The 23242-nt window shown below is 32.4% G+C and overlaps 1 protein-coding gene across 1 annotated transcript in view; it reads right to left on the bottom strand.

Annotated features, from left to right (window-relative positions):
- Positions 1–10373: 10373 nt before the first annotated feature.
- The window catches only part of LOC123702954 (thyrotropin-releasing hormone receptor-like), a 76436-nt gene continuing 63567 nt past the window's right edge, over positions 10374–23242 (bottom strand). Inside the window, exons 4-5 of the mRNA XM_045650815.1 lie at positions 14396–15300; positions 10374–10912 (exon numbers count right to left, since the gene is read on the bottom strand). Of these exons, the coding sequence (XP_045506771.1) occupies positions 10722–10912; positions 14396–15300 (1096 nt within the window). The 3' untranslated portion in view covers positions 10374–10721. The remainder of the gene's footprint in view (positions 10913–14395; positions 15301–23242) is intronic.

Below are 23242 nucleotides of genomic sequence, written 5' to 3'. Positions count from 1 at the left end.
GTGCGTGAGATCAGTACAGGCTTATTATTTTCCAGAAAAGCGACTGATTGAGAAAAATGGCCCCGTCCCAACAATTACATTGACCTTTTGGCTAGTGATGTACTGTTTTACTTCTTATCGATAACTTTTTTTAAAGAATAATTTTTATCGATAATTTGAAATTCGTCTTTAGACTTCAAGTAGGCGATAGATAGGCTAGAGAGTAACATGATCATTGAATTTGCGGCAAGAAAGCTTGCTGACTGCAAGAATGCTAACATAAACTTAAGTTTGAATTTTTAAACAGTTCTTTTTCTTTCCTTCTTAGTAGCAAACAAATATAAAATCTAACTTACGTGATGTTCTAAGCTTCTTTAATTCCTTTAAGCATAGCACCATGAAACGCGATGAGTTTGCTAATTCCCCTAATCCATTCTATTTTAAATTAGTTAAATTATTTGACTCAGGTATATTATGTTGCAGGCAAATAGTAAAATTTTGTTTACAAACCTTAACAGGATCTTCAGCTTACAAATGCGGCATTTTGTATTATGCTTTGAATTTATTTTTCCAAACGTTTGCAGCTTCACGGGGCTCCTATTTCTATGCAGTTTTAAAATTAAACGAACCCAAACTACCCCCTAACCAAACCAAACAATTTTAATTCCGATTTTTGACATAATACAAAATGCCGAACGTTTGCAAACGGCCAAATTGTACAATTTGCCTGTAACATACGTACACCGTTAAGAAGTTGAATTTATTACATTACGATATAATATATTCTATTAAACACACTTAATGAATTGTAGAATAAATACACGTCTTCAAGATAAACGTGATTGAAATTAATGAAGTGTGTGTAGGCGTACTACAACTCAAACATTTTTACAGAGTAAATAGCAAGCTAGCAAAAATTTATTTAATTACATATTAATTCATGAAATAAATATCTAGTTAGTTCTATCCAGTTATCAATACTAAAAGAACGAAATTTGTTACCATATCCTAGCTACCTAGCTTCTATACAAAAAAATGTAAAACTATAAAATTTATATTTGTAATTATATTAAAAATTCCTACAATAATATTTTCTATCGATATTTAACTATAACCCAGCCCATCACCACGCGTGGGTCGAATTTGTAGATATCCAAGTCACTATCTGGTCGGGCGCCAAAGTGCGGGTAAAATAAAAGCCGGTAATGAAATACCGTAGCGACGTTATTATTTTTATCGAATTAGTGATGTGCGGTTGTCGATGCCCTTATTTTTTTCGCCTATTTTTGTGCTTATGAGAAACTGAAACTTATGTGTGTGTTTTTTACGTTTTCTTAGTAGCGTGTGGGGAACTAATATTATGATAGGGAATGATTTGATTTTTTGTTTGTTTGTTTCGATCTAATTCAAAATTAAACAGGACTGATATAAAAAATATATACCTACATATTTAACCATTAAAACTACAATATTTTCCTGATATGTATTACTTTTTAACGGTATGAGGCTGAGAGAGTTATGACACTTATGAGACTAGTTGAGTTTGAAAAAATATTTGCTTTATATTTATTTTATTCACTAGCTGCTCCACGCGGTTTCACCCCCGTTGCTCCACTCCTGTTGGTCGTAGCGTCATGACACATAGCCTATAACCTTCCTCGATAAATGGGCTATCTAACAGCGAAAAAGAATTTATCAAATCGGACCAGTAGTTCCCGAGATTAGCGCGTTCAAACAAACAAACAAACTCTTTAGCTTTATAATATTAGTATAGATCACTTTAAAGACTTTTCCTTGTACAAAAATTGATTATTTTTGGCGAAAAGCGTCATGCACTTCACAAATGAGTAATTTTGAAATGTATAATTTGAGTAAGTATTTAATATAAGCATTTATATGTTTATTTAGATCAAAATGTTAATACTTATGTCTAGATTTCTAAATGTATTGTTTATTCTGATACATAGATCGATTGAATCCAGTGGAGTTTTTCTCGGTAGTAAATTGAATGAAATAAGGGGTAGATTTATGAACGGCTGTCGCGTGATAAGAAACGAAGCCATGGGCGGAAAACTACCATGATAACATATATCTATCTATACTAATATTATAAAGCTGAAGAGTTTGTTTGTTTGAACGCGCTAATCTTGGGAACTACTGGTCCGATTTGAATAATTTTTTCGGTGTTAGATAGCCCATTTATCGAGGAAGAAGACTATAGGCTATATATCATCATTCTAAGACTAACAGGAGAAACCGCGGAGCTCAGCTAGCATACTATAAGCCCAAATAATAAATAGTTACTAAAGACTAAAGACTCTATAAACAACGTGTTAAATTTAAATAAAAAAAAATGTTATTGTGTAGGGCTATAAAAACGACATTATATTCTCATACCCAAAAAACTTATACAAGTAGGTACATTTTTTTATGAAAATCGGTTGAGCCCTTTCCGCGTATCACTGATACGATCTGTCATCAGTTTTTCTAGCTTAACTTACATCCAAACTCTTTCGAAAAGCTCTTCCGTAAATAAATAAATCCCTTGGTTATTACAGATTCTAAATGGCCATAAATATAATGTATTCCTAACGTTTCCTCAATAAAATTTATTCGTGTTACCACAACAAAATATTATTTAATATTCGATCATTCAAAACGTGTTGATATTTTATTTATTTATATGTTAAGTATACCATCCAAGTGTTTTATATATGTAACTAGATTTCCGCCCCCGGCTTCGCCCGCATTTTCAAAGGAAAACCCGCATAGTTCCCGTTCCCGTGGGATTTCCGGGATAAAACCTAACCTATGTGTTAATCCAAGTTACCATCTATACGTGTGCTAAATTTCATTGTAATCGGTTCAGTAGTATTTGCGTGAAAGAGTAACAAACACACACACACATCCTCACAAAGTTTCGCATTTATATAATACTAGCGGTCCGCCCCGGCTTCGCCCGTGGTATATATTTCGCAATAAAAGGTAGCCTATGTCCTTTCTCAGGTATCAAAATATCTCCATACCAAACATGCTAATTGGTTCAGTAGTTTAGGCGTGATTGAGTAACAGACAGACAGACAGAGTTACTTTCGTATTTATAATATTAGTATGGATTAGTAGGATTTGTATCGGTATTAAAATAAATATAAAATGCGTCTGGTAATATTTGTTTGATTATAGATTAGGCTTTAGAGTATTAGACCATAGATGTAGAGAAAAGATTCGAATACCTACTTAAATCTTTATTTTATAATTATTTGTAAGGGATAATATTATCATATATCATTAATACGTATTATATAAACTAAAATTTACGCAAACGAATCAATAATTGATCCTTTTTGAAAGAGATAAATAAAAATAACGACCAAGAAGTAAAAGGATGATCATGCTTCCTGAAAGAAAATTGTTCAGTGTAACAGCTGTAAAATATAACAATACAACAAGAGATTTTACTTAATTTCATCAACATCTTACCACCATTTATTAAAATATGGAATTAAGGAGATAAATGACCTATTCATGGAACAACTTTTCCATGTGTGAATTCCTCTAAATAGCATACATATATAAATTTATGAAGAATACTTAGAAAAATTTTTATCACGAGGCGGGACTCGAACCCGCATCCTTTCCCGTATAGTATCCCGAGTCCCGCCTCGTGATCGATTTTTTTCTATTCTTTGTAAAATATTTATAAAACATTTGAATGCCATAAAACCAAAAATATCAATTTAGCATACCTATTTTATTATCTAATTAAGATAATATTTTAATTAGATGATAATATTTTAATTAGAACATTGGTACCTTAATTTAGGTCTATACTTTCCCCTTTTTTGTTTCGTGGACTGCAATGTATTTTTAAGCTCGTAATTTGCTCGATTACCTTTAGAGGCCACTACGAAGTAAAAAGGCCTAATCAACCTGTAGGTATTTTTTATATAATAATTTTGATTCTCTTAATAAAAAATAATTTTATTTAATAAGTTTATTTTTATTTAATAACAACACACGTTTTAACAAATAGTTTTTTTTTTTACAAAACGTCTAGTAAATAAACATTTAAAATACTTCTTATAATGCACCTAATAAGGTATTACGAAACACAATTTCAAAGACTTCCGTTCACAAATCACAACAAGGGTACAAGTTTTTAATTTGTCAACGTCATAGCAAGACCAAGAGGCACTTTAATTAATGTTGTCCCAAAACTGTCGGCAACACTATTTAGTTTTTGTCCCATTTGTTGGGGAGATGTTTATTAAATCCGGGAAAATAAAGGTGCTGTAGAACTTTTGATAGGAAAGTGGGAGAATTTATGGCTTTCGGAGTCCAGATGCGTGTGGAAATTGGGGTAATAAAACTGGATAGATTACAAACAAGGTAATAGATTAAAGATAACTTCAACTTAATGTGTAAAAGACAATGACCTATTATACTAGTAGACGCGGCATACGCCAACATCATTGCACTAAAAAACAGCGTAATTAATACATACCTACCTACTTACTAACGCATTATCACCAATACAGTTGTTCTCTCTTTCACTCTCACGCACGAGACATAATACATGTCTCACTCATGTACTTCGTAATAACAACTGCCGATTAAAATATAAAAAGAACGTCCAGCCATGACGCTGAATGGTGCGTGACTAAGTGAAACTCGGGCACTTAGCTGAGTTTTTTCTTGCCAAAATAGAGAGCGGGTAACGTATCTAGCCTTTTTTATATATCATAGGTAAAAGAACTATATTTAACGTATAAAAGATGGATATTTGCTTGCTGAAATGGTACCTAAGTATAGAAGCTCGAAATAAAGGTAATAAAATTTGAATTTGATAGCGTATGAAATCCATGATAGAACATCAAATACAGTACATAATATTTTGGTTTGAGCAGTTATCAAACAGATTAATTTTTGAACATTTTCTGATAGATTTTTTCACCTAAATTATTACTTTGTCCAATCTATACTAATATTATAAAGCTAAAGAGTTTGTTTGTTTGAACGCTAATCTCAGGAACTACTGGTCCGATTGGAAAAATAATTTCAGTGTTAGATAGACCATGTATCCAGACCAACAAGACCAACAGGAGCGGAGCAACGCGAGTGAAACCGCGCTGCACAGCTAGTAAATTATAAAAGTTCACCCCTGATGTCCAAATGTCTGCAAAAGAAGATAGGTAAGTATTTTAAACGTCTCTAAGATAGGCAAGTAAACAAAAAAAAGGAACTCTTTACACCGTGAATCCTAAATTTATTTAAATAAAATATTGCAACAATTTACATTCATTCATTATTTTAAATAGCAGACGAACGGTGAACTAAGATAAGGTAAGAAGCGTGGAGTCTTCGAGCTAAGCCGCGAATATAAAGCTTTCTTATACAATACTAGCTTTCCGCCCGCGGCTTCGCCCACGTTTAAAACTCAAGAAATTATATACTCAATCCTTCCTCAAGAACCTTGCTATTCATTGGTGGGGGCAGAATGAAAATAAGTGCAGTAGTTTTCCAGTTTATCGCAACAGAGAAATTATGAAGGATATTGTTTTATAATATGTGGTGAAAAATCCTGTAATATAGGTATTAAGTGTTCTGTTATTTCTATTATGATAAATTCGAGTGTTTGTTTGTTTGTATGTCTTTCTTTCACGAATCACGTCGAAATGAAGCGTTTTCTATAGCCTTAAAAATGATTAAGTAATATAAAATGCCTTCACCACTCTATACTTGTAAAGGCATTCATCGCCGTGCAACATCTAATCCTCAAGGGAGTTTCCTATATCCACATCACCAAAGCCGCGGGACAAGCTGTATTTGCAAGCAAAGTATGATTAATGATTATATAACTAAAGTGTTTTAAAGCAAAATAAGCTTAGGCTGGTTGCAGAGCTTGACCGACCGTCAGTGCGTACCGTCGCGTCGGTCCTGACCACAGATCACAGAAACTAAAGGGAGATATGGTTAGGGGGCGGGGCCGGTGTCGCAGCAATATGCCCAAAAAGAGAACACATGCTGTTTGTTGCATTCAGTTGACGTTCGACCGTCGGCCGGGTATTATTTGACAATGCCGTGTTGTTCCGTTAAAGTTTGTAAAAACCGAAGTGAAACCAGCAACTTTAAGTCAAATGGAATCACAGTACATCGGTAAGTACTGGAAATTATACGATTTTCTTACTAAAATTTCAAAAACAATATTACGTAGAGTGATTCTTGGTTTTATTATGTGACAGAACGACAGTCACAATAATTTATGTAAATAGTTTACAATGCTTCTTCTGTACGTGACTCTATTCAAACGCGGAGTTCGAATACCGCAATGTATAATGAACATACTAAAGCTAACAAAAACGTTCGGTCGTGTAGTACGGCCGTGTAGTAAATTTTTATGAGACACCAGGTTTCGTACTCAACGCAAGCGATTGGCATCTCTCTAGATCTCTATGGTCCTGACGATACGCATCAACAATTGTATGACTATGACCCTGCGCATGACAATACGCGTGCGTATGGTCGGTCTAGCTATGAACGGTTTTATGAATTTCCATACATATGACAAGCGCGACTGACGTACGCAGTCTACGCACTGACGGTCGGTCAAGCGCTCTGCAACCAGCCTAAAGCTCATGATGTTAGCGTCGAGCCCAGCTATCTGCTACTCACGATTTATGAGACAGCTTCTTTTTAGCTGCAATGATTTACTGCAACGGATGATTTTATTGTTATATTCACTCTTTGTTGAACTTTAAAACAGGGTTTTTCAAGTTGAAAAGGCTGAATTTAAACTGCTGAACTGCTGAACTTTAAACTACTGAATTTAAATTGCTCAATCAAACCGCGAATTCTTTGAAAAATTCGAACCTTTTTCGGATGCTGTTTTGTATAACGCGTACCATAAATCGTTTGAGTATTTTCTACAACAATTTTTACAAAAAAATTGGTTCTTTTTTTAACTAAACAAGCAATACGTGATGGTTGGTAAGTTGGTTGTTATTACATAGTTAATATTAGGAATATCCTACTAATATTATAAATGCGAAAGTTTGTGAGGATGTGTGTGTGTGTGTGTTTGTGACTCCTTCACGCAAATACTATGGAACCGATTGCAATGAAATTTAGCACACATATAGAAGGTAACTTGGACTAACACTTAGGATAGGTTTTATCCCGGAAATCTTTTTAGTTTTTCTTTGAAAACGTGGGCGAAGCCGCGGGCTTAAATCTAGTTATGTAATAAAATACGAGTTTTTCACGAATCAATTTATACTGATTTGGCTATATTCTGTAAAAGTTTGTATTAATAATTATTTTTGCATATAAAAAACAGTTAAATTTAACATAAACAAGGGTTTCACACATCAATGCATATATATCTAACCCAAATTTATTATTTATGGTGCCATTTCCATAAAAGTTTAACCTAAAAGCGTATTTGTTTACACCTCAGTGGCCGAAGCTATAACAACGAAAAACAAATATCTACATCGTAAAAGATCAGTTTGCTAAAGTTTATTATTCTACGCTAGGTGAAATAAACAAAAGGGTATAACCAAACTTTTTACCTTTATCTAAAACAGAATGTATACAGTTTATATGAACATGAAAAACTACGTTGATCGAAGACGGAACTTTTTTATTTTTTTCAAATTATGACTAAATATTACAAACTCAATATTTTTAGTTTTAAATGATATATCTGACTATTGAATACACTTTAGTTATATATACTTATGTACTGAAAAGATTTGTCTGATACACATAGGTACTTATTTTCAATTAGGTGCGGTAAAAATATTTAGAACAATAATCAAAAAAAATCAGATGTTTTGCGCGAAGTGACAGTAGTACCCACCTCAACGCTTCGCTTATGAGGCGTGCAATACACAAAAATAGAGTTATTGAAAAATATCTAAGAAATTTTTGTTCTATCCAAAGGTTCTGTCTCCATTTTCAATATCCCGTATTTTTTTAATGAAAATATCCTTCAATGCCATACATAATAATATTATAAATCATGTCATATTTACTCTATTTTACCATTCGTCTACAGCCAGCCTAAACTGACCTTATCGGTTTCAATTTAGCAAAACTCGTAAACCCGTAAAAACCTCTCAATGTAAATCGTATTACTTGAGTGATTGGTCTGAATCTAAATGTATTGTATTCTATTTATTTACCTCATTAATATACATAGCATAAGAAGAATAAGTTATTTTTTATGTAAGAGGAAGATAAATGAAGTCATGTGTCACCTGAGAATAGGGTTGCCAACTTGTTATACTTACACGAAAAATGTACCACTAATTTTTCTTATACACGAAAAAATGTACTTACCTATATTAGTACTATACTAATTTTAAGTGTATTTGTACACAAAAAACAGTAAGAGAACATGTGAAAAATGAAAAAAAATTGAACAGTATTGTCTGTGTTGTTATATTTTAATTAATATTAATAATTATAGAATATGTTTTTAGTACTTCTACAGGCCTATTTATTAGATAGTCGTCTATATATTATTTTTAAGAGGCTTTCAATATTTGCTATTTAATGCCGAAAAACAGTTATTTGCTCGATACTTTTGTTAATATAGTTGGTAACCCTACCCTAGGCACGCATCCTATTTAAATGTGTAACATATTTACAAAAGCGCTCTATTTTTTGTCGTCTTCCATGACATGAGGAAGATTTTAGTCTCAAAAAGACCTACAATCATTTTTGTAGGCACATATTTACTTAAGTATTTTGGTGTTCCTATTTCCAGTTTGTTAAAACTTATTTTTAAAAGCCAAAGACAATAAAACGCGGTTGACGCGTGAGCGTAGCACCGAGGGGTCCTGGGTTCGATTCCCGGTGGAGACAAAGCAAAAAATGTCTTGGTCTGGCAGGACACAGAAGGCTGATTATCTACTTGGCTCTAAAGAGAATTGATCAGTGAAACACATGTATAATGCATCTGCCCCTTACCCCACTACCACATGGGACTTCACTTTAAGACACTAAATCATCAAGGAAAATTGGATGGTAATATACATTAATTTTTTTTCTCAGATAATTTAGTTTTATCTACACCGTAATTTCAGTGTATTTCTGGCTCTTATATACGAAAATGGTAAAAAATACAAAATCTTATATTCATAATATAAATAATACAGCACGCATTTTACCGTCTTGGTGTATGTTCATGTGATATCTCTTTTATGTCCATGATAATGTTAAAGCTTTGAAGACGTCATAAATGCGTTTATCACTTTCTATTGTTGAATCTAAAGTTACCGTGTATTAGGTACTGAATATAATAGCTCTGTTATAAGCTATTTCCTTATCTATAATGCTGGTGTATAAAATTATTGGGTTCAGGGAAAATGGCGACAAATGGAAGTTAAGATATGGAAGAATAAGCCTTACTGGCTAGCTTAGCTGCCGAATGTCTTGCGCCTCTGCAAATGTTCATGGGCCGACTATATTATATAGAATTAGTAATCTAAACAGACTCCATTTTTTATTTATTGTATGTTTTCGAATAAAAACTATGGAGACGATCGATCAGTAAAACAATTCATTAAAGCCAGATCGATCAGTAAACAATTCATTGAACACATCTATATATATAAAAGAAAGTCGTGTTAGTTACTCCACTTATAACTCAAGAACGGCTGAACCGATTTAGCTGAAAATTGGCAGGGAGGTAGTTTAGAGCCAGGAGAAGGATATAGGATACTAAATACGTACCACGGGCGAAGCCGGGGCGGACCACTAGTTTAAAATATATGGAAATAGCTTATTAGCTAAGAGTATTTCCTTTTTTTTTCTATTTCTTTTAATTTTCCAGTCGGGTATTAAAAATTGAAAAAAAGGTCAAACACAAGAAAAATAAAGCTATCGAAAGCTGCTCAGAGATAAGGTCATCGCTATTTCATCATGAGTTTACGTTCTGCCTAAAAGGCTTATTTCAGTCGAAATTGTACTGTTTGAGTATTTGGACATAAAAGCTATACAAAACTATTTATTTTCTTTTGAGATAAGCAATACATAGTTATAGAATAAGGTAACGCATACATTTTGTTATCAACTGACTAAAAAACGAATTTTCTAATTATTCACCTGTAGGTATTTTGTTTTTTGGTTTGTCATCTCAGAACTTTCACGGACCGATTTTGATGATTTTTAATTTTATTTGAAAGTTGGTGCAATTTCAATTTGGTCTATTTTTAACAATTGGAAAGTGGTTTTTTTTTTATTTTTTTAATAAATATCTGACATCCATCTTGGAGCGATCCTTTACTATTTACTTAAGTTACAGCAGTGATGTAGGAACTGCCGATTTTTATTCATTTGGCCTCTTTGGAAGGTAAATAAAACACAAAAATTGATATAAATGTAACTTGTATTTTTAACATAGCACTTATAGGCAGTATTGATTACATTTGTTTATATATTAGACCTGCTTTACATCACCCAAGGTGTCCCGCTGCTTTTTTATTTATTTTCTTCTAAATTATTAAAACATTTGCATTCAAAACTCATCATTTTTTGTGGGACTATCTGGGTATTGTAAATCAGGTCCATTCATAAATTAAACTATTACATCAAAACAATAAATATAAATAATCTTATATTCGCTATTGTCAAACATTCTTACAATATTAAGGTATCTATACAAACTTACATATAAAATTTATAAATGCTAACTAAATGCATTGATTTACTTGGCACATTGCCAACAGCCGTAATTAGACAAAACTTTCATTACTTTTAAAATCGTATACAAATATATTTTTCTCTTGATCTGGTACATAAACATATCTATTTCTATCACATCGCTCATTCACGTCTAATGTCGCAGAATACACATTGTTCTTAGAGTCTAAATTCAATATTTGTATCTGTTTACTGTTTTCAACAGCAGATTCTGTTTTATCATCTTCAACGTGTACTTATATAACAACGAAAAACAAATATCTACATCGTAAAAGATCAGTTTGCTAAAGTTTATTATTCTACGCTAGGTGAAATAAACAAAAGGGTATAACCAAACTTTTTACCTTTATCTAAAACAGAATGTATACAGTTTATATGAACATGAAAAACTACGTTGATCGAAGACGGAACTTTTTTATTTTTTTCAAATTATGACTAAATATTACAAACTCAATATTTTTAGTTTTAAATGATATATCTGACTATTGAATACACTTTAGTTATATATACTTATGTACTGAAAAGATTTGTCTGATACACATAGGTACTTATTTTCAATTAGGTGCGGTAAAAATATTTAGAACAATAATCAAAAAAAATCAGATGTTTTGCGCGAAGTGACAGTAGTACCCACCTCAACGCTTCGCTTATGAGGCGTGCAATACACAAAAATAGAGTTATTGAAAAATATCTAAGAAATTTTTGTTCTATCCAAAGGTTCTGTCTCCATTTTCAATATCCCGTATTTTTTTAATGAAAATATCCTTCAATGCCATACATAATAATATTATAAATCATGTCATATTTACTCTATTTTACCATTCGTCTACAGCCAGCCTAAACTGACCTTATCGGTTTCAATTTAGCAAAACTCGTAAACCCGTAAAAACCTCTCAATGTAAATCGTATTACTTGAGTGATTGGTCTGAATCTAAATGTATTGTATTCTATTTATTTACCTCATTAATATACATAGCATAAGAAGAATAAGTTATTTTTTATGTAAGAGGAAGATAAATGAAGTCATGTGTCACCTGAGAATAGGGTTGCCAACTTGTTATACTTACACGAAAAATGTACCACTAATTTTTCTTATACACGAAAAAATGTACTTACCTATATTAGTACTATACTAATTTTAAGTGTATTTGTACACAAAAAACAGTAAGAGAACATGTGAAAAATGAAAAAAAATTGAACAGTATTGTCTGTGTTGTTATATTTTAATTAATATTAATAATTATAGAATATGTTTTTAGTACTTCTACAGGCCTATTTATTAGATAGTCGTCTATATATTATTTTTAAGAGGCTTTCAATATTTGCTATTTAATGCCGAAAAACAGTTATTTGCTCGATACTTTTGTTAATATAGTTGGTAACCCTACCCTAGGCACGCATCCTATTTAAATGTGTAACATATTTACAAAAGCGCTCTATTTTTTGTCGTCTTCCATGACATGAGGAAGATTTTAGTCTCAAAAAGACCTACAATCATTTTTGTAGGCACATATTTACTTAAGTATTTTGGTGTTCCTATTTCCAGTTTGTTAAAACTTATTTTTAAAAGCCAAAGACAATAAAACGCGGTTGACGCGTGAGCGTAGCACCGAGGGGTCCTGGGTTCGATTCCCGGTGGAGACAAAGCAAAAAATGTCTTGGTCTGGCAGGACACAGAAGGCTGATTATCTACTTGGCTCTAAAGAGAATTGATCAGTGAAACACATGTATAATGCATCTGCCCCTTACCCCACTACCACATGGGACTTCACTTTAAGACACTAAATCATCAAGGAAAATTGGATGGTAATATACATTAATTTTTTTTCTCAGATAATTTAGTTTTATCTACACCGTAATTTCAGTGTATTTCTGGCTCTTATATACGAAAATGGTAAAAAATACAAAATCTTATATTCATAATATAAATAATACAGCACGCATTTTACCGTCTTGGTGTATGTTCATGTGATATCTCTTTTATGTCCATGATAATGTTAAAGCTTTGAAGACGTCATAAATGCGTTTATCACTTTCTATTGTTGAATCTAAAGTTACCGTGTATTAGGTACTGAATATAATAGCTCTGTTATAAGCTATTTCCTTATCTATAATGCTGGTGTATAAAATTATTGGGTTCAGGGAAAATGGCGACAAATGGAAGTTAAGATATGGAAGAATAAGCCTTACTGGCTAGCTTAGCTGCCGAATGTCTTGCGCCTCTGCAAATGTTCATGGGCCGACTATATTATATAGAATTAGTAATCTAAACAGACTCCATTTTTTATTTATTGTATGTTTTCGAATAAAAACTATGGAGACGATCGATCAGTAAAACAATTCATTAAAGCCAGATCGATCAGTAAACAATTCATTGAACACATCTATATATATAAAAGAAAGTCGTGTTAGTTACTCCACTTATAACTCAAGAACGGCTGAACCGATTTAGCTGAAAATTGGCAGGGAGGTAGTTTAGAGCCAGGAGAAGGATATAGGATACTAAATACGTACCACGGGCGAAGCCGGGGCGGACCACTAGTTTAAAATATATGGAAATAGCTTATTAGCTAAGAGTATTTCCTTTTTTTTTCTATTTCTTTTAATTTTCCAGTCGGGTATTAAAAATTGAAAAAAAGGTCAAACACAAGAAAAATAAAGCTATCGAAAGCTGCTCAGAGATAAGGTCATCGCTATTTCATCATGAGTTTACGTTCTGCCTAAAAGGCTTATTTCAGTCGAAATTGTACTGTTTGAGTATTTGGACATAAAAGCTATACAAAACTATTTATTTTCTTTTGAGATAAGCAATACATAGTTATAGAATAAGGTAACGCATACATTTTGTTATCAACTGACTAAAAAACGAATTTTCTAATTATTCACCTGTAGGTATTTTGTTTTTTGGTTTGTCATCTCAGAACTTTCACGGACCGATTTTGATGATTTTTAATTTTATTTGAAAGTTGGTGCAATTTCAATTTGGTCTATTTTTAACAATTGGAAAGTGGTTTTTTTTTTATTTTTTTAATAAATATCTGACATCCATCTTGGAGCGATCCTTTACTATTTACTTAAGTTACAGCAGTGATGTAGGAACTGCCGATTTTTATTCATTTGGCCTCTTTGGAAGGTAAATAAAACACAAAAATTGATATAAATGTAACTTGTATTTTTAACATAGCACTTATAGGCAGTATTGATTACATTTGTTTATATATTAGACCTGCTTTACATCACCCAAGGTGTCCCGCTGCTTTTTTATTTATTTTCTTCTAAATTATTAAAACATTTGCATTCAAAACTCATCATTTTTTGTGGGACTATCTGGGTATTGTAAATCAGGTCCATTCATAAATTAAACTATTACATCAAAACAATAAATATAAATAATCTTATATTCGCTATTGTCAAACATTCTTACAATATTAAGGTATCTATACAAACTTACATATAAAATTTATAAATGCTAACTAAATGCATTGATTTACTTGGCACATTGCCAACAGCCGTAATTAGACAAAACTTTCATTACTTTTAAAATCGTATACAAATATATTTTTTTCTTGATCTGGTACATAAACATATCTATTTCTATCACATCGCTCATTCACGTCTAATGTCGCAGAATACACATTGTTCTTAGAGTCTAAATTCAATATTTGTATCTGTTTACTGTTTTCAACAGCAGATTCTGTTTTATCATCTTCAACGTGTACTTCTATGTCACTAAGATCATTCACCGCTTCGAAATTCACATCATCATGTTTCGAATTATTAACATTAATAATATTACTCAAATCATCATTCAGTTCGTTCATAGCTGCTATGATTTTCATACTGTTCCGCCTCGTATTTTCAACGTTAATAATTTCACCCACTTTCATCTGTTGAACTTTCGTATCGAAAGCTTCTTTGACTTCTTTCAATTTTTTGCTTTCTCTGTTGAAAAAATATCTCTGTGACGATGTTCTGTTGCTGTATCGTCTCCAGAAGGAATCGCTTGTATTTTGACTGCTAGAAAAACCCGTTGATGTGGTTGTGTTAAACGTGTCTCTCCTTTGCATATTTTCTCTTAAATTCCTGCCGCACCTCATCAATTTATTTACTCTCAGTAGTTTAACGAAACCGTCTCTAAACTTCGAAGACATCAAATTGTATAAAATCGGGTTGATCGCCGAGTTCAAATATAACATTACTCTACAAAAATACAAAAGTATATAATAACCGTCTATACCTAATGACATTATTGTCTCTGGTGGGAACACGATGATCCACAGAGTGAGAGCCTTGAAGGGGAGGAGACAGATGAAAAAAGATAGGACTACAGTACCAAGCATGAGAATGACTTGCTTCCTGTATCTAATGACGTTGGCTGCATTATTCGAGTTTTTACTATTATGAGCGATAAGAACCGGGTTCTCCATGAGATTCTTCGCGATGATGCTATAAAGGACGAGGAGGATGCCCAGGGGGATGATGAAGAAGACTGCGATGATCAGGATGAAGAATAGAGCTGACCAGAAGGTGTCAGCCTGCGTGAGGCAGACGGGGACTTCGGTGCCGTCGTCGTACCTCTCGTAGGTGAATGTTGCTACTCCCAGGATTGGACTGTGGAAGAAAATACGTATTATTTTCCAGTTATTGGATAAAAATGCTTTTAAAACTTGTGTGCGTAAATTGTGTGTGTATGTGTATGAGTGGCAAAATTTTGTAAAATTAAAATTTAAGTTATTAGGTTTGATATAATATAAAATATAAATAAATTTTATAAATGAGTTTTGTGAGCGTGTTTGTTATTGAAAATATGTGGTGTTTATTAAATTTTGTAATTTACCGTATTTAGTGTTAAAGATGTAATGTGTATCTCAACACAGAAGTGCTCTGGTAAAATTAAATATTCCATCAAAATGAATGTTTTATTTCTACCGCAAGTATGTGTAATGTTATAATACTGTTAATGGAATCCAGATGCAAACAAGTAAACATTGAGATGGATCAATATTTAAACAATTTTTATATTATCTTATTGAAGGTTTGATTGACAGGTAATCCTTAAACTGTTAAACCAATACTGCAATTAGAATGTTGTTATTTACTGAATTTACATTAACGTTAGTCTGATAACTTTGAATAACATCGCATCTTTAGGGATCCTGAAATTTTTTATTCTGAATTTCCAACTAAGTATACATAACCTTCGCACGTTATTCGCGCGTAACTAAATCTGTATTTTATAGTAGGACGCGTGAGAGATTTAGTATAGGAACTCTTAATTCTAAATTGCTTATATTATAATAATATATAGATAATTTTCATTACGGACAAATCCTAGATTAAAAATATATTCGACTCTATATTTAAAAATCCATCAATGAAACGGATTTTCATCTGCCTCATAAACTAAGTTATGCTATGAATATCTGTTTGTATCATCGCATAGTATATTAAACACTAGCTGTGCCCTGTGGTTTTACCCGCAGTATTCCACTCCTATTGGTCTTAGCGTGATGATATATAGCCAATAGCCTTCCTCGATAAATGGGCTATCCAACACCGAAAGAATTTTTCAAATCGGACCAGAAGTTCCCGAGATTAGCGCGTTCAAACAAACAAGCAAACTCTTCAGCTTTATAATATTAGTATAGATATAGTAAATGCAATAGAAATAGTCTTGTGGTTCTATATTTTGAAATAAAAGCCATTATATCAACATCTTGGCATTGCTCATGAAAGTTACCTGAATCTTAACTCATTAACCGACTTCAAAAAAAGGAGGAGGTTATCAATTCGGCCGGTATATTTTTTTTTTTTTATGTATGTACACCGATTACTCCGAGGTTTCTGAACCGATTTACGTGATTCTTTTACGTTCGATGCGGGATGGTGTCGAATTGGTCCCATAAAAATTTTAGTCGGATAGGCAAAGTAGTTTTTATTTTATAAGCATTTTTGTCTGTAGGTATTTGTAAATTTTGCAAGTGCAAGTTTGAAGTCGGTTGTTTTTTACGCAGTTATCACTTGTCTACATTACTGAATAGAAATAGTACCCATTATAAGGATATTCAACTTTTTGGCACTGTTCATAGAATGTATAGATCTCACAGTATTTGATATAATGCCTTAGTGTATTTTCAACCAACTTCAAAAAAAGGAGGAGGTGGTCAATTTGACAGATTTTTTTTGTATTTGTTAATCTCAAAACTTTCGATGGACTGAACCGATTTCGATGTTTCTTTTTCATTTGAAAGATATTGCCTTCCTTTAAATTTTGTGTTATTTGTAATTAGTAATTATCAATTACTGATGGCAATTCTCAGATGTAGAAATTATAAATTTTAAATGATATATTAAAAAATTTAAAATATAAACGAAAATACTACGGAACCACTGGTAAAATTAACTTTTACTTACGTTATTTAATAAATTACTCAGCGTATGTAAATCCCTGATAAAAACCGGCATACTAAGTAGGTTTATTAACATATGGATAACCTTTGTACATTTTATTTGCATTTGGGCTTGTTGTTGAAACCTAAATCCTTTTACTTACATGTATCGTCTGACAAATTAATTCTTACTTTTTCTGTCAAAGATATAAATTGAACCTTTCCTTTCTTTTTCTAATAAAAATTAAATTAGATCTTTCGTTTAGATCCTGAAGAAAATCTATTATTGTACATTGGAAACGATATTAAATAAGATCTTCCATCTTATCTATACATATAATAAAATCGTAGGAAAGTCAAAACTGTACATTGAATATTTTTTTAAAAGAATACTTGGGCCGTGATCTATAATCGATATAGAAGCCAAAAACATAGTTTTTAGAATTTTTGTCTGTTTGTCTGTTTGTCTGTTTGTCTGTTTGTCTGTATGTTTGTCTGGGCTAATCTCGAAAAGTACTGCATAGATTGACTTCAAATTTTGCATGAATATTACTAACAGGTCGGGTGAGGCTATAGGCTACATATTATCAAGCTATCACCTACGGGGGAGGAGCTGTGAACCTTTATTTTTCTTACATATTCCGTGTACTACGACAGCGTACAATCTAAAGACTCATGTTTAAATGTTGTTTTTGAGTAAGCCATGCTATTATCTACCTTTACACTATAAAAACTACGTCATTTATGTAATTTTGGCAGAGAAACAGTTAAATGAATCTTAGCAGTATAAAGACAAATTTGAAACAGCGCCATCTATAGCCAGTGTTATAAAAATCAAACACACATTAACTATTGGAAATTAATAATTAAATGACGCATATATAAATGTTGTTTGACAATATCTAGATTGAAACTATAAAAATTATGCCATTTAAGTAACTTGGGAAGAGAAACATAGTTTAAAGAATGTAAGTTGTATAATGTTAATTTTGTAACAGCGCCATCTATGAGATTTCGTAAAAATCAAATCAATTTACATGTTAACACTACTGAATACACTGTTGAAAATTAATAATTTAAATATAATCATGTTATTTATTTAACTCTTTAACCCATATCTTCCCTTCCCTATAAGGTATATTTCGTGTAAATAATAAATATACTACATTTTTTTAAAGTGAGGGTAGATGTTTATTATTTTAAGTAAAACTAGACACCATTATCTACAGTAATTAATCTAATATTGATTGTGTTCATTAGTTACAATTTTAAAAATCTTCGTGTTTTATAAATTTACTAGCTTACCGCCCGCGGCTTCGCCCGCTTTGTCTAAAACCTAATAAATTATATACTAAAACCTTGCTCTTGAATTAGTCTATCTATTTAAAAAACCGCATCAAATTCCGTTGCGTAGTTTTAAAGATTTAAGCATACAAAGGGACATAGGGACAGAGAAATCGACTTTTGACTATTGAATGCCATAAAACCAAAAATATCAAATGCAATCTTAGTGTTTTGTGAATTTTCACCGTCATGCGTTCCCACTAAAGGTAAGTTGTTACATACAGGTATTTATTTTTTTATAATGATAGCAATTCATGTGTTTTGTTGGTATTATTCTTTTATATATATGACTTTTACAAGATTTTGAGGTGCATTGGGAACAGTAGTTTTTGATAAAATTTTATTTGTAAGTAGCTTTTTTATAGATTTACAGTTAACTTTTGATTTTTTTATTTACAGATTCAATGCTCATAAAATTATATCGCCTTTGGAAGACGATTTCTGCTGACAATTTTACAACACCACTTGAAAATTGATGATTTGATGATAAAGATAGTGGCAGCGAGGATTAAGTGGAAATTAGTAATCATCCGCTTCGTTAATTTTTGACTGAAGTTAATGTCCAACGTCCAATGGTTCAATCATTGATCAATATCAATAATAGTGTTAATCATAATGGTTCAATCATTGGAAGTATCTCGGGAAATTTTGGAGGATATTTTTCAGGAAGGAGAGGAGGGGCAGCCAGCCACATATCAAACTACTACGTTTTAGTACCGAAAAAATGTTATTGCCAAATGAAACGTAAATTTTGCACTCACAACTGTACAAGTAATGTTTTTATTTTGACTTTGCGGTTATCTGATTATAATATTTATCGTTATGGCTATCGAGGTACCGACCGTACTGGGATCAGAGTACATGATATACAGTTCATCATCCAGGATTGCTAAGAGCATTTACACACTGAAAAAGATGTTTTCTTTGAATCGTAGTTGCTTCATTTATTTATTTTTAATCATTTTACATAACTAATATGTTTTATATTTTATAAATATATCATTTTCATTATTTATAAATAAAATGGATCCAACATAACTTTGTTGTGTATCATTTCTCTATTAATAACCCATAGGCATATTTTCCGAGCGCCCCATTTAAGTTGCGGTCCTGAAATTATAAAAAATTTATGTATACTTTTGCCAAATATGTATAAGCTCATTGCTCAAGCTCATTTTTACATAAAAATAACAAAAACTAAACTACTAAATAAAATAAATTATGTAAAGATTTTATAAGAAAACACAGTATATTTATTAGGAGACAGTGATCTCTTCCAGGCAAAAGATATTCATCAGCTCAATAAAATTGAATAGTATGTTGTTAGTTATTCTTTAGATTCACAATTGTAATGAGCATTTCCGCATGCAAGTTATTTCAAGTAGTATAGTAGTTTAGATATATCATAGTTTTGACACATTAAAGTTCCAACAAAACCCTCAAATTTTTGAGCAGAGTTGAGCAAGATAATTTGAAAAATGTGCCGTGTTAAGTATTATAGAAAAGGTTGGTTCGTTGGTAATTATTATTTCTTCTTCATTTACATGTTGTTAGTAAAAATAAACTTTGACTAACAGTCAAAGTATATTTTAACTAATACTACTTAATACTAACTATTATACTTATGTTCAGTATTTATCTGTATTATTATTGCTTGGTAATTAATATATTTTCATGTCGTATACTTAATTATAAACATAAGTTTGATGTGTTATTAGCTGGATTTATTGAAGTGAAAACTTTTTTAGCGGCGTTGGGTATAAAATCTTAAACTCGCCTCAGGACACGTGACCATCGAAAAAGCGTAAGACGGATGTTAGTTTCTTTAGCCCTTATATTCCATGCGTAAGACAGATACCTACCATTCCAAAATATCAAACATGCTGAACATTAATAATCAAGTTTTCACTTCTGCCGGCACTCCCGGAGTGCAACCCGTCTTTTTTTTTACACACTCACAGACTTATAATATTTTATGTTAAAATAGTGTTAATCATATTAATATTTTTTCACAATTAAAAATATTTCCTTTTTTCTGATGGTGATGTTATGAGGACCATATTAGGTCCTCATATCATTAAAAATCTGTGCGAAAACTATAAACACTTGTGAGGCCCTCACGGCAGTCACGGATGAATTCTACACATACCCGTGGTCCTGTCGTTGATGCGGCTCGACGGAACACAGTGGGGTTTTGGTCGGTAGGAATCCGACATAACCCACGGCCTCTTCCCCGGAGGCCGTGGGTATCTATGCAAGATTTCCCCACTAAAAAAAAAGGCCCTCACGGCAGATCGGGGCGGTCTGACGCGAAGTGGGGACAGCGTTGTCACTGTATCGCTTTTGCCACGCTTTTCAACAGACTTATTCGATAGTTCAGTTTTGTGTTAAGACCGCTGTGACAACCAACCCGTGAGACAAACAAACCCGGTTTCCCCTATTATCCCGTTAGACCGAAACCCTCACTGAGAGGGAATTACGTCTCACTACTGATCACGACAGTCATATTTTATCTCGAGAATCTGAAACTTTACTCAATATGAAGACCGTTTGACAAATGATAGGGTGCATCATAATATTATTCGATCTCTTGAAGATGAACATGAGCATAAGCAATGACTAGAGTAGGGACGCGAATATTACAATTATTTGAGACAAGAACGATTAATATTTGTTTAATGAAAGATTAAGAATTGAAATTATTCAGTCTCTGAAAACGGACGAATAGCGAGATATGGCCCGTCTTACTGCAGACGATTTCGTCATAGTCTTGATGACTTAGAGGTAAACAATCTACGAATTCGGTGGTGTGGTCGGACAAATATAAAAGTGGGTTTGCTTATAACCTCACAATTTATTACAGATCATCTTCTGTATAGGCGATATTAACGTAGTATGTTCTTTGCATGCTTTACATGCTTTAAAGTGGAGTAAGGAGACGGCTTTCGTTTGAAGATACACCGGAACCTTTGAAATCACTACTTTTAGAGGAACATACTGTGCAATCTAAACTGTTATTAGACAATATTCGCTCTTATAGTAGTGCGTTTCAAATGATCCTTTGGTGCTCAATAATTATCAGAAGGTCCTTTCATGCTTACTTTTAAGATACAAGGTCAAGTTTACCATTTGATAGGATCCCTTTTGCCTGAAGGCCAACCTAAGTTTGTTTAAATATATTTTGTATTCGACTACAACGAATAGTGGAATACAAGAAATCAATATTTCTCAAATTTAAAACTGAACTCATTTCACAATTTTAGAACAGGTTAATTCGTGTGTATGCAGTTTTAAATCGACATTAGAAGCTTTTCCTCAAGATGGTGATATCGGCACTCAGGAACTCCCTGGACGTGTTATAACGCCCAGGCCACAGTATTACAATTTTTCCTACAGTAGGGCGACGAATGTATTTTCGCATAGCAACGGAGGGGAACTCGCGGGGGGTCAAGTGACGCGGGCCACGTACCACAAACATGCTTAGTTTGTGGTACCGAGCGCGAAAGAAAGTCATCGTGTTTTTAGTAAAGTTACTATGTATACTGACGTAATTTAATACTTAGGTACATATTCTATAATGGTGCGCTCAAACTGTTAATCTACATTTAATTTAGATTATTATTTGAAATACTAAGTAATGTAGAATTTAAATCACATTCATTCATGTTGTCTTTAGATTTTAAGATTTTCTTATCAGTGTTCAATTTTAATGTAGTTAAATTTTATAAGAGACAATAATTAAGAACATTCAAAAATAAAGTGTCACGTATTTTTTTTTTTAAACGACGAATGACGAAAAACGACGTAATCGCGGACGAAGTCGCGGGCAACAGCTAGTCTAATAATACAACAGAATCTTCGTTAACTATTACATTATATCTAACTAGCTTTCCGCCAGCGGCTTCGCCCGCGTTTTCAAAGAAAAACCGCGTAGTTCCCGTTCCCTTGAGATTTCCGTGCTAAAACCTATCCTATGTGTTAATCCAAGTTACCCTCTATGTGTGTGCTTAATTTCATTGTAATCGGTTCTGTAGTATTTGCGTGAAAGAATAACAAACACACACATCCTCACAAACTTTCGCATTTATAATATTAGTAGGATAGTATATATCTGAATCGTCAAAAGCGAAATATTTTCCACATTCCGATATTTATTTAAAAGCAAGTTCGCTTATTGAAGTTTACATTCCAATCCATTATTGTCATAGCGCGGTTATTGCGTCGCCTCGACAATGCTTATTGTGATCTTTTGTGAACTATTTAATACTTTTTGTTGAGAATTTGTTTGTTTATTTGTAAAGGAAAATTATGGATATACTAATTATTCGATGGTTAGTATAAAAACTCATGAATTATTAAGATTTAATCAAAACTTCATAATTTATTTGGCTGATTCTCAAGACTTTTTTAAGTGAAACTTCTTTAGGCGCGTTGAGAGTAATTCAAGTTCGCGTCATGGCAATACCGTCACGTCATGGAGTAAGGAGATGATTTTAGTATCTTCGAATCTTGGCAAAGAAGTTTCAGTTCTGTCACGTGTGATCGGCACACACGCTCTCTTTTTCAATTATGCTTTTCTTTTATTTGTAAGTTACTTTCGATAAATAACACTATACAAGGTTTTTTAACGTACATTCAACACAAACATCGGACAATTTAAAACTTAAATTACATCGATGAAAAATATAAAACTCTAAAGGTTTTCTTGGTAAACACTCTATAATTTTATGAAAATACCTGACCGTATTATCGATCAATGTTCTATAGAAATCTTTTGTTTTCATTAGGTGCACTGTTTGAACACTTGAGTTACGTTGTAG

The sequence above is a fragment of the Colias croceus genome, chromosome 24 (genome assembly GCF_905220415.1).
Source record: "Colias croceus chromosome 24, ilColCroc2.1".
In the NCBI taxonomy this organism is placed as follows: domain Eukaryota; kingdom Metazoa; phylum Arthropoda; class Insecta; order Lepidoptera; family Pieridae; genus Colias; species Colias croceus.
This window is presented reverse-complemented; position numbering and strand designations above follow the sequence as displayed.